A 13,042-nucleotide genomic window follows, 5' to 3' on the forward strand; every position below is an offset into this window, starting at 1 on the left:
TAATGCTAAGATGAGTAAATGCAATAATAAACATAGAGAAAGTAGTAAGGGTTATGGGTAGTGGGTTAGGTTTGCGATTAACCCTAACCCTGTTCAATAATATTTAAATGAATACCTTTGTCAACACGCTGTGTTGACAAAGGTATTCATTAACCTTTGTTAACTAAGCTAACACTGTTAGCTTAGTTAACATGAACAAAACAACTTGCCATTGTCAGTGGGTCTAATTTTGATCTTGATTCTTGTTGTGAAGGAGGTGAGTTATTTTTAATGTGTTCCTGATTTCAATCAGCTTTAGAAAGACCCTTTATTTTTTACTTATCTTCTAACACCGTCGTGGATAAACACACAAAAAAAGAGAGTCGAGAAAGTTTGAAAGATGAATACTTTATTATAAATGGATGAGGCTCCATGTTATCATATTCCATTACCATGTGGATTCCTCATCCATGCATGAATCACAACACCCCAGGCATTGGGCCTAGAAATGAGCCCCCTACCCATTCTCCCCGACCCCAGTTTTCCATGAACTGAACGTACACTTATCCTCCTTCTCTGGATTCCAAGTGGCTTTACATTAAAACCATACAGTTATATCAGATGTTAAGCAGTGAGGGACTCATCATAAACATATGAGTAATATAGATCATATATATAATAAACCAGATGTGATGGTTGACACACAATCTTGAGGAAAGTAGCCACGTGTAATCAAAGAAAACAAACCTCTATACCACATATATATATATATATATATATATATTTATACAACGGGGGGCCTAAATCCAGCGATCTGATTGGTTCCTAACTGTTGTATAATGAGCGTATACATAACTGCTATGACGCCCGATCATTTTGTGAAAGTATCACTCCGCGCCTTGAAGTGGAAACCGTTACAACCGTTCTCTCGGAGGGACGCTAAAGTGTGTTGCATAGCGACCGTCGTGCATTTTGAAAGCAGCCAGGATGGACTACCTTTTTGTATTCTTTAATAAAACGGCTACTTTGACTTTCTTGGTTTCTTTTTAAATGTAGTGTGTCTATGACTTTCGTTTCGCCATAATAGTAACCGTTGTATAAAAGCAATAGATCACTTCAGTCAGTGGTATGTGCTCATTATACCACTGTGAAGGTGGTATAATGAGTGGTATAATGAGCACATACCACAGCCTGTCGTGATCTATTGCTTAAATATATATATATATATATATATATATATATATATATATATATATATATATATATATGTATATATACATGAAGATGTGACATGCATGAGCAAAGTGACACTTCTACTTCTAGACAAAAATCATAGTCAAACAATTGTCAACAATATCACCGAATATTATTGTAGACTACATTAATAACAGATGCCTAGTTTAACTTTCACTTAAGCATTACTTAGTAACCTTAACATACAAGTCATTAAAAGTAAAGTGTGAGGAAGAATGCAGGGTGCTCCATTCTTCTTTGTGGCCGTCGTGAATCGCCCCCGCCCTTGTCTCGTCCTGTCAGGAGGAGGGGAGCCAGTTATAAATGGGCTTACAGCTTTTATGGGTCAAGTTGGAGTCAGCCAAGATTCATCTCAGGCGAGCAGGAGGTGAAATTTGTAATATATTGATGCCCCTCGGAATGTATGCCTTTATTGACTTGGCTTTTCCCCCACTTATTTACTTCATTCAGGCAAGATAATGACTTCCTTTAATTATCTGGAAAATACATTCATTAACTTTGACTGTGATTATACTTCCTTTAAAACTTTAAACCTCACAACTCTGTGATCAATGGGGCCCGTTTTATAAAGCGAAAGAGTTCCTTACAGTCAGGAACCCAATAAGTAACTACTGTTCAAATGATGGACCATCACTGATTGCAAACTTTCTACCTCTGAATATTAGCTTAACGCACCAAATATTTGAAGGACAGAGTCAACACTGCAGGTTTTTGGTTTTGCGGCAAATGGCGCTGGCCTTTGTTGCCCTGTTGCCTCATGGAGTGGTTAATGACTTGTCTTGCTCCATTTGCTGAGTTGTTCAGTGATGTATCTTTATTTCTAGATCTTTTGTTGTAGATTGTAACGCATTGCGTCACAAAAAAACCCCACTAATAATGGTCGTTAGCTTCCAACCAATTCTCGTAAAGCTGCAAATAGTTGCAGAGGACAAGTTGGATGGGACAGATATTTATCTGCAACCGATTCTCGTAAAGCTGGTATTAGGTGCCGAACAAGTTTGACGTGACATACATGGACATGTATTGGGAAGTAAGCTCTACATAGTATGTGTGTGTGTGTGTGTGTGTGTGTGTGTGTGTGTGTGTGTGTGTGTGTGTGTGTGTGTGTTCTTGGTGGACAGGTACAGTTTCTGTATGCCACCCAAGCTGGATCTGCGGGTGCGTCCCAAGCTGGGTGAGAGGGAGGTGACCTTCTGCCACGTCACTGAGTGGATTGAGAGGAAGCTGCAGCAGGAGTTTAAGGTGATTACAATGTCAATAGAAGCAGTTCCTTCACATCGAGGTGCGGTTTCAAAGCCTTTGTCTTCCAGATAGACAATGCTTTGAGCTTCCCCTGCCCCCTCAGCTGTTGATACTTACCTCTGATGAGCACCTCAACACTCCCACTTTTTGCTGCATACTCCCGTTCTGTTTTTCTTGAATTCATCACAAAACACAGTATACTAAAACACAGGACAAGAGAACAGGATGAAGGTGAATCCAAATAAATAATTTGATAAACTCCTTAAGGGTAGTGGTCGGGTTATAGACAGATTGTAAAAACAGGATGAAGCTCTCATCGTATTAACTCTTTGATCAGTCAATAGTGCCAACCATATCTAACTGTTACACCCTACAAATGCAAAGGAATGTAACAGCGATGAATAGATTCCTCAACACTAAATATCACAAGTATTTACTGCGTACTACCCAGGCCCGGTTCCAGAACAGAATGCCTTGGGGTGCATTTGAGATTACAGGGGGTGCACCGGTACTATACTAAAACCAGCTACCCAGCTTCAGTTCAGACTTCGCTTCTTTACATATGCCGCTTTTCCACTGCATGGTACCAGCTCGACACGACTCGACACGACTCGACTCAGCTCGCATTTTTTGCGTTTCCACCGCGGTACCATGGTATCTGGTACCTGAAGTGGCTGCTTTTTCTAGTACCTACTCGCTCTAGGTTCCAAGCGAGCTGAGCCGATGCTAAAAGGTGACGTCGGCAGACGGCCGGCGACTGATTGGCCAGAGAGTGTGACGAAGTCACGAGAGCGACATGGCAACCATGCTGGTAACATCCATAGCAGCGCCGCAGCCAACATGTTCCACTTCTCCAACTTCTTCAACATGCCAGCTAATAATAGTAATGTGATCGATGTCCTCCATTGTTGTTATGTGGGTTCTGTCCATGTGTGGGTTGCGTATGTGTTGTTTGCGTCGCGTACACAAATACGTCACTGCCCTTTCGCGCAGCCGACCCCGCCCACGTCCAGGAGGTACTTTTTGCGGTGGAAAAGCACCCGTGCTGCTACCGTGTCGAGTCGTGTCGTGTCGAGTCGTGTCGAGTCGAGCTACATGTGCGGTGGAAAAGCGGCAATACAGGCCTTTCCTACCATAGACAAGCACTTCTGCGTAGTTCTACTGACATGTTGGGACATGTAACAAACAAATACTGTGCTTAAAAGATGGTACTATATCATGTCTTGTGATGTGGAGAACATTTCAGCTGCAACATTAGCTTATTGATATCTTAGATAGCTTTGAATATGAGATAGGTTTTTGATATGTGTGATGTGTGAGGTGTAAAAAAGAACAGAATTCTACACTAAAAAAAAAACATGTGACTGCAATTAAAAATTAAGGTTTATTTTTTATAAATTGTGGCAGGATATTTGACGTAACAAATAATTGTACATTGCCACTTAAAAATAAAACAGATTTTAGCTGAACAAGGAACGAACACTTTCAGACTTTGAACTTTGAAGAAAAAGTAATCAGTATAATACTCTTAAAGTTAACACGATTGTAAATAAATACAATAAAAATAAATATGGGTTCTTATGAACATAATACATTTAATACATGTATTGGATATCCAACGGATATATAACTGTTGCTGCCGAAGAAGTTCAACGTCACTACCGTGCGCAGTGCGCACCATAGATATACTGATATGGGTGCGTGCATTTTGCACGCGACGCCGGCATGACGCACGATGCCGGCCGGCGGCCAATCACAGCAGCGCTGATATAGAGCGACAACATTGCGACCTCGAGTGTGATATTGCTTTATACAACAGTTATACTAGTAAAATGTACTGTTAATAATAATAATCGAAGATAGATTGTGATTTGTTTGTTTATTTAATCATATAAACGAATGAAATTGCTTCCGGCAACAAAAATAGATCCCCACTGAGCGGACTGTTGCCAAGCAACATATAAGCAAAACACCATGCATAAATGCGGAGTGATTTTGTCAGTTTGGTGAACAGTCAGAGTGATGTTGGATGCTCATATCTCAACGGTATTTAATGGAAATTGTCACAAGTTTCATTACAATTTGTTTTGTGAGCAAGTATTTTCTTATATTTATCATATTTATAAAAATAAAAAAAATTGAATTTTTTTTTTTTTCAATTGAGGGTGCAAGCATTTTTTTTGGGGGTGCAATGCATGCTTATGCACCCCCGTAGAACCGGGCCTGTCACTACCTATGTATAGCATATATGTTACAGATGCAGCCAGGGTAAGGCCGATTTAGGGTCATTTTAGACGCAGAGACGTAAGCACGTAATTTACACAAGGGACTTGTTTTAGACAAGTTTTGATTTACGGTTCCTTAAGGATTGCGCGTGTTGCAAGGGGATTCTCCGCCAGAACAGTAGGGGGAGCAACGAACGAATCTGTGGGCGTGGAAGTGGAAATCGCTGGCTTGTTTATATTATGCACTTCCAGTATTTTCGACGAGAGTAGCAGTAGCAGTAAGTTTAGGTTTGCGGTCTTTTTCCACACTCTGAACGATGTTAAGGTTGAGTCGAAGACAGTTGAGGGAGCTGAAATGTGAGACTCCTGAAAGGATGTGGTTAGCTGGCCAATCACAGTCTTTGCGAGCTGCGTAGGGCCGTAGTGTTAAGTCGCATAGTCAGGAATTTTGGGCGACGCACTTAAGCACGTAAGGGGGGATATTTTACCGCGCAAGGGGGGGGTTATGTATCTTACGTGCTTACGCGTTACGTCTAAAACAGAGCATATATCGGCCTTTAGTCTAGCAATGCTCCGTGAGCTTGCGAGCTGGAAAAACGAAACTCTGTTGAGGCCAATCACGTATCGAGTCGGTGGGCGGGCTTAACCTAACGACGACTGACGGGTCCGTGTCAAGCCAGTGTGGTCCCTGCTACATGACTGATTGTAGAGCTATCCTATCGCGTGCAGAGGGAATTTGAAAGACAATCGTTTATCCCAGCCCTTGGATTGAGCCGTGTTCCCATACCCATCATCTTGATGTTGGGTCTGGGAACTACGTTTTTTTTATTGAATAATTGGCACAAACTGAACCATTTACCTGAGCACCGTCCTTCTTCCCGTTTACAATCGTAGGGTTTAATTCACAAGTGGGTTCCTTATGGCGCATTTCCACTGCATGGTGCGGAACGGATCGGATCGCAAAGGTGCGGGTCGGATCGCGTTTCCACCGCCAAAAGTGGGCGTGACCCGGACTTTGCCGTACCCGTTCCGACCCCATTCTAGGGACTCCTCCGTTGCGGTACCCAAAACGAGACCAGACGCCTGAAAGGGTACCCTGGAATTCTAGCTACACCCCCCCTCCGTTGATTGGTCGACAGAATCGTCACTTCCGGGTGACGCGGGGATAAAAACAAACCAACAGTAGCCTCGAGGTATTATTCTTTACAATTAACATGTCGCGTAAAAAGCTTGCTTGGGCGAACAAGGAGGTGGAGACGCTCGTCTGCATTCTTGGGGAGGAAGACGTTGTTTACTATGTTTACGTAGCTGCCGCGGCGATCGACATCCGGGCTACCACCAAGGGTACTGTCGGCAGTGGAAACGCGACCTCGGAACTGAGCTGGGCTATACCGCCCCCTCCCTACCGCACCTTTGCGATCCGATCCGTTCCGCACCCTGCAGTGGAAATGGGGCATTAGATCACATGACAGACCATGCCCTGATAAGACAGCAGCCGGTTTGACTGCAATCAGTCGCTTTCATTTTCTGTTCTGTATTTTGGCAACGCAAATTAGTAATGAATATCTTATTTTGAATATCTGCATAATGAATGTTTGTGTCTGAATTAGTTAAAAAAATGAAAATATGAAATGCACTTTTGGAATTTCAAAGAAGTGAATTTCAAACTAGTAGATTTAGGTCACATTATTTTCACGTTTTACATAACATTCAAATGGTATGTAAAACATTATGAATTCAAATGTGTTAATGGTTCAATATACAAAATTGACTGGCATTTAAACTTGACATTATGGCAGGGATTTGCTTCCATAGTTTCTCTAATTTTTATTGCATGCTTACATGTTTCGCAGTCTCACTTGTATGTCATTTAGCATTAGAATCTATGGACGGAATGTAATGTACCCGGGAAAGGAAGTTGATTTTTACAGTTGATTTACCGGATCCACTATCTCAGTCTCTTCCTTGTCTCTGCCACCTTGTTGGTCTCTGTCCAATCCTGTGTCACTCATGTGTCATTTTTTCAATAACATTTTCATAAAATAGAATGTTTATTGTCTTTGTCTTTCAGAAGGTTTTTGTACTTCCTAACATGGATGACATCTATGTGCCACTGATGCATTCTGGGTTGGACAGTCCCCTAGTGTCCCAGAAGCTCTCCCCTCAGTCTGAACAGTCTCCTTTCTACGTGGACTCCATGGAGAGAGACCCAGCAGAGATCACTAGGGCAGAATCTCACTAGTGTCCAGAAGGAAGTGTTCTATCTCCATCAACGATTTTCATATACACATTATTTAATGTCTATATGTATTTTTAAGATTATTTTGTAAAAGATAAAGGGATTTATGTAAGGACTTGATGTGCGATCGGATTAATGATTAATTAACCATTAATCAACTTTAGTTAATGCTGTAATAAGCCTTTACTTACAGTTATTAGCAGTCCACGAATGGTAGTAATAATTTACAAGTGGTGTTACAAAAAATATTCATGTTAACTAAGTGTTTAACATGTTGTTCTTGTTAATTGGGTATTAATGTAGACATGAATTAATACCCCTACAGAATAAATACCCTAGCACCCCTAATGCTTTATAATAATGCTTATTACTGAATTAACTAGTAAAGTATTGTTAATAAAGGGTCAATTACTCTTATTGTAAAGTGTTTTAAAAAAACAATTGAAAGTGACTCCTGAATTAACTATAGTGATGCCTTCTGTTCATGTTTACATGTATTTGCTGCATTGGTTGTATACAGATGAATGACATTTTTTGTGTATTTACAGACGCTGAATAAAAAAAAAAGATCCAAATCCATTTCTTAAATCAATATGTGCAATTAAATCAATACCTAAGTTGGATGCCAACAATCTATCCTCACACAAACTTCACTTTCTGTTGTGAGCCTTCAGAGCTTATTGTTTTAGTGACTCACTGGGCACTTCCAAAACACTCAATCAGAAACTGATTTAACAATTCAAACAAGGTTCAACCTTTGTGTACATGGGCATATTATGGGAAGTTATAGATACTCCCTAGAAGTAATAAAAACTCAACAGATATGTCTACCGGCACGTAGGCCAACTGTTTGAGTCGTTATCTGCCACGGTCCTTGAGGTGACAGACACCAATCAGCCATTGCAGAATAGAGAAATGTGCATCTTTGAGTTGACTTTCTGTGGACTAATATTTATAGTTTTACAACACATTCTTACAACTATCATGCATTATCTTTCTTACGGGGCTTAGGTTACCGATAGCAGATAAGATAGAACATCATAAAGCTAACCTAGCCACACTATAAGCAGTCTCCAAAATCAGTTATGGCATTAAATCTGGGTTAACAGAGAGTTCATGTTTGTTTAGCCAGCAGTAGATACTCTTTAGAAACTGAATCAATATCAGGGATGCCATATACTGTATATATAGAGAGAGAAAGATTAGATGCATCTGTCTGATGCATCTAATCAGACAGATGTTTGATTAGATGGTTGGATTGCCAACGTGGATGTGTGGATTTTTCATATTCATTATCCGAAAAGCATATTTATTATCTGACATTACTTTTTAGCATGATGGCGTTCGCAATGCATCAATGGGGAATATGGTGTGAATAATTTGAATGTATACTTAAAACAAGACGTGACATGAAGAAGCATACATCGTCATCTTTCTATGATTTAGAACACATATTTATTGTACACATTGAGTAAATAACACAATATACAGTAAGTTTGGAGGCACAAATAGTATACACACTTGGGCAACTGTACACTTCAATGTTCATTGAATGCCATCTCATTTTCTTTCTCCTTCATATTATAGGTAAACAAGGCGTTTCTCTGCTGAAGAGTCACACTACAAATATAATTGATAGACGCAGAAACCAGAATCTCATCAAATCTTGAAAATAGGTATACCAAGAGTATAAAGAAGAGCAGTTATTATGCACCGATAGAATCCTTAAATACAGACCAGAGAGGTTCACCAGTACAACAGGAACCCATCAGATCAACTACTACAAGCATAGATACCAATCACTTTTCAGCGTTAGGGTTAGAGTTTGTTTCTTTCATCTGTTTCCTCTCAGAGGATCCCAGTGACCCTATATGTTCACAGATATTCATTATCACTTGATAAACGTCCATTACAATTACTGGAGTAATTGACAGTCAGCTCTAGTGTTATCCGAGGCTCGATCTGAAAAACCATTTGATTCAATAGTCGGAATAGTTGATTTAGCTCCATCTGCTAGACACAAGACGCGCAGCGGTCGGGTGGGCTTCAGCGGGACTGGATGATGACCTCCGGTTCCTGCATCAGCCGGTCCCTGGAGGCCAGTGCCGCCTTGCGGGTCATGGTGGTGCACCTGGTCAGGATCTCCTGGGGCTTGGGTCTGGCTGGCACCGTGGGGGTCCCCCCGGCGGCCCCCTTCGGCGACCCGGGGCCGAGGCTGGCGGTGGACGTGGACTGGTCGGAGAGCCGCGAGTCGGCGGCGCTGATCCCGCTGCCCGCGGAGCTGGCGGAGTACCCCCGGGGTCGACGGGGCGGGACCTGGGCTTTCCCGCCCGGCGCCGAAGCGCACTCGTCCAGGGAGAAGCTGCGTACTCGGTCGGACTCGGACAGCAGGTCCAGCGAATGGGCTTCGCGGAGCCGCGACATCTTCTCCTGTTGGCCTGAACTCTGGCCCGGGCTGCCTCCCTCAGGCTCCCTGTGCTCGGACAGGCTGGGCATCGGACGCCCGCCCGCCTGGGTCTCCTCCAGCGCCGGGGAGGCCAGGTTGAGGGTGGAGGAGTGCAGCTTCCTCTGCAGGCTGTGGAGGCACGCCTGGGGGTTGCTGTAGGGCTTCAGGTACATGGAGGGGATGAAGCCCGCCTTGTCGTTGTACCTGGAAGACACGCAGACACACAGTGAGCCACGCGTTTCGACATGCAGACAGTGGGAATCAGGAATGTCGGTGGGGATGTGAAATGGTTGCTCGCCGTTCGACGTGATATACATTCACAATTATACATCTGTAATGTTGATGACACACTATGACGCAAACACTATGATGCACACTATACAAATGATCTGCCACTCCTCCCTCTTATGCAGGCATTCAATGTGTGCTAGTTTTTAATATATATATATATATATATATACATACATACATACATACATACATACATATACACACACACACACACACATCTATAAAAATATATTTATCTATGTATATATAATATACATATATATTTATTATAACTATACACACACAATAAATATATTGAGTACACAATGTAAAATTGTGTACTCAAAAAAATATTTCTTGCATTACGTATTGTGTTGTTTGAGAAAAGGCACACCCACGTTGCCATCACGCTGCAATAGTTGGTTCCGTTCCCAGATCTCCATGACACCCAACCCCCCCAGCTCACTTACAGCGCCTCAACCCTCGGGCACTTCACTGACGGTAGAAAATAACATTGCTTCTCGGAGACTTCGGCTATGAAACACGAGAGCAACGCATGTCGGCTTGTCAAATAGCCTTTCGCCTTGGTCCCATTCACGGTGCTACAGGATGGGGACAGGCTGTGTCTGTGTACCTAGCGTCGCGTCTGACCCACCTGACGAGCCACCAGCCGTCCTTGGTCATCCGCAGCACGCTGACCACCGCGCCGATGGGCACCGACACCTCGTCGGCTTTCTGGCCGGTGAATGTCCGCACGGCCAGGTATAGGGCGGCTCCTAAAAAGAGAAACGGGGGGAGGGAGTCCAACAATGATTCTTTTGTCGTCTTTTCTTCTCGTGGGTCGGACCTCCAACGCTATGAAGCATGGCGGCCTGCCAATGTTGGGGGGGGGGGGGGGGGGATTCCACACCGGGGACATCCAATATCAAGTTTAAAAACGCCAGTCGGGTGGAGGAGATAACGCACCTCCTTCCAGGAGGGCTTCCTCCAAGTCGTTGTGGTCGTCGTCGTCGTCGTTGCTGTCCTCCTTAAACATCTGCAGGTAGGGGGCGGGGAACCAAGCCAGGCGCTTGTGTTGGTTCTCCACCAGCCACCAGCCTGCCAGAGCATCGGAGGGTTAGACAGCGACGACACCACAATGCTTATCATCAGTGCTAGGTGTGTGTGTCTGCGTGTGTGTGTGTGTTTGGTGTGTGCTTTTAAAAACAAAAAAGGAACAGCTATGTCGTGGCAAGCCTGTTTGAAAAACAGGTTGGAAAGTAATTTAGCCCGTTTGAAAAAACAGGCAAATACTGGACATTTAGAAAGTAATCTCCTTAAAAGGGTAAACTGTCAGGGTTGGAAACCATATATGCTAGAAAGGTGGGGATGGTTAGTGTGTGATGACGAGTGACCAACCTGCAGGGTCTTTGATGAGCACCTCCAGAACCTCCTCGTGGACCACACTAAAGGGCCGGTTCTTTGTGTCCTTCGTCTCGTACGCGGCAACGCAGCGGTATGTCTGGCTCACAAAGGGTGACGTGACGCTGCCCGAATGCGGTCTGTTGACATCAGCCACACCTCCGCCTTGCATATTGGAGAGGTCGCCCGACGGCAGCACCATGATGCTAGCACACAGAGGAAGAGTCCATTAGGTCCACAGTTTAGATTTGAGGAGATGCATTTATGCCAATTCGCAATGGATGGCGCCATAACCGGTTGAATTTCGCAGCATAGACTTACCTGTTCTTGGTGAAGTCCGGCTGCAAGTCCTGGTCTTTGCACGTGAAAAACAGATTGACCTCTGAACTCTGGCAGACGGAGGAGTCGCATTGCAAAAGTTTGGAACAGTAGTCGTCGAGGATCTTCATGCGATGGACGGATCTTCTGGAGCTGTTTTGCTGCAACATGGTTTTAATGGCGTGGGCTGAGCAGAGGGAAGACGCAATTAAACCCAAAGCCCACTGTGAATTAAGATGCTACATTACTGGCACTTTTAACTGTTGGTTCAGCATAAAACAAACCCAATTACCTCTGAATTTCGGGATGACTCTTTCACTTTTCTTGAGAGGGTTCAAAAGCGGGAACTTCTTTTTCAGATGTCCCTGGAAAAAAAAGGAAGACGAAATAGATGTCAATACATGTTCAAACCCTATTCATACGTTTTACAATTAGCATCAATTAAGAAAAACCTACTGTGCCCACGTTTGATCATTTATAATAACTGTACTTACATGGAACTTTTGAAATTCCTGGAAGGATCTGTAGATGATCCCTTCACTGTCATCAGACCAGACAACAGACACGATGTACATCTACAAAACAAGCACAAACAGAACACATAAAAATAAGGTTTATGATATATGTTCTCGGGAAGAAGCAAAATAAATAAAATAAAGCATATTTATCCAAAATCATTTAAATAAACGCAAGATTAAGCAAATACCTTCACGTTTGGCGCACTTCGGATCATCACCCCGATCAAGCGAGAGCTGATGACGTGCCGCGGTTGGTTGGCCATCGCAATGAGAGTAGTGCAGAGGGATGGTACGACTGTTTCCATCTCTTCTGCGCTAGGTTCAGCTGCTTTGTGCTGTCTGCTCCACTGGACACCTGTAGGCCTACTTATAGAGCTGTCGAAGGGCGAGGGCGGAGCCAAGTGTAGCTCCCGTGTGCCAAATAAAAACTTGATTGGTGATGGGTAGGACTCAGAGCCGGCGCTGGCCGTTTCGGGGGTGGGGGGGGGGGGGGGGGGGTATATTTAGCTCGCCTATGCCGATTCTGTTCTTTGATCTTTTTCATTTTTTTGTCGGTTTCCTGATTTATTTATTAAACCTCTACGTCTTTTACATTGTACTGCATTTTAACATGTGCAAAGGTTTTCTAATAAGTTCAGACTTGCCTTATTCAGTCGCGAAAAACGATTACACAAAACCTTGTTGGCCAAATGTCCAAAGATAATTCCATACTGGGGAATATATTGCAAAATGAAGCCTTCTACAAACAAGGTAATTAAAAAAACTATGCTAAATTTGAAGATTCAACTATTTGTTTTTAGATTTATTTTTTAACTGTTTAGCCTACAAGACCAATGTGTTTTTTACTATAAGAGTATATAACATATCTGATAACTATTAAAAATTACAACGAACTAGTCTGTTAATTAAATACACTTTCATATTTAATGAATGTAAATCAATCCATTTGTACTACATGTACTACTTATTTATTAATAATAACAATAATCTCAAAATGGAAAATAAGAAAAGCCTCGAGCCAGTGCCCGGGGCAGAGCTTAATCGATGGCCAGATGAAGGTTAACCAGAAACTAAGACGCAGCCTTAAAACCAGAACCCAGGCAGACCCATGTTTAAGGGAGGGACGCCCCCAATCATGCAATGCGATGTG

At 42.9% G+C, this 13,042-nt stretch overlaps 2 protein-coding genes across 3 annotated transcripts in view; one reads left to right on the forward strand and one right to left on the reverse strand.

The window, feature by feature from the left end:
- The window catches only part of tex2l (testis expressed 2, like), a 20,688-nt gene extending 13,174 nt beyond the window's left edge, over positions 1-7,514 (forward strand). Inside the window, exons 11-13 of one of the 2 annotated variants that reach the window (XR_009522813.1) lie at positions 2,355-2,475; positions 6,772-7,212; positions 7,243-7,514. Coding sequence is in view for 1 of the 2 variants with exons in the window: in XM_060036587.1 (XP_059892570.1) it covers positions 2,355-2,475; positions 6,772-6,942 (292 nt within the window). In the remaining variant the exon portion in view is untranslated. Of the gene's footprint in view, positions 1-2,354; positions 2,476-6,771 lie in introns of both variants that reach the window. The other variant, XM_060036587.1, reaches the window with a different exon arrangement.
- An 857-nt stretch (positions 7,515-8,371) lies between these two features.
- On the reverse strand, positions 8,372-12,245 carry LOC132446638 (NADPH oxidase organizer 1-like). The gene is made up of 8 exons (XM_060037021.1): positions 12,081-12,245; positions 11,869-11,949; positions 11,667-11,739; positions 11,378-11,561; positions 11,054-11,262; positions 10,622-10,753; positions 10,311-10,431; positions 8,372-9,589 (listed from the first exon to the last, which is right to left on the reverse strand). Exons 1-8 carry the CDS (start codon positions 12,195-12,197, stop codon positions 8,986-8,988), a joined length of 1,521 nt encoding a protein of 506 aa, XP_059893004.1. The 5' UTR covers positions 12,198-12,245; the 3' UTR covers positions 8,372-8,985.
- Between the last annotated feature and the right edge of the window lie 797 nt (positions 12,246-13,042).

Source organism: Gadus macrocephalus, chromosome 18 (assembly GCF_031168955.1).
Source record: "Gadus macrocephalus chromosome 18, ASM3116895v1".
Lineage (NCBI taxonomy): Eukaryota > Metazoa > Chordata > Actinopteri > Gadiformes > Gadidae > Gadus > Gadus macrocephalus.

Bases quoted from the DNA above. Each gene is read 5' to 3' on its own strand.
- LOC132446638 (XM_060037021.1), bottom strand. From the start codon at position 12,197: ATGGAAACAGTCGTACCATCCCTCTGCACTACTCTCATTGCGATGGCC. The intron at 11,950-12,080 runs GTATTTGCTTAA...CTTGTTTTGTAG, and splicing joins GAAGTGCGCCAAACGTGAAG to ATGTACATCGTGTCTGTTGT. The intron at 10,432-10,621 runs GTGCGTTATCTC...TTCTCTTTTTAG, and splicing joins GGAAGCCCTCCTGGAAGGAG to GAGCCGCCCTATACCTGGCC.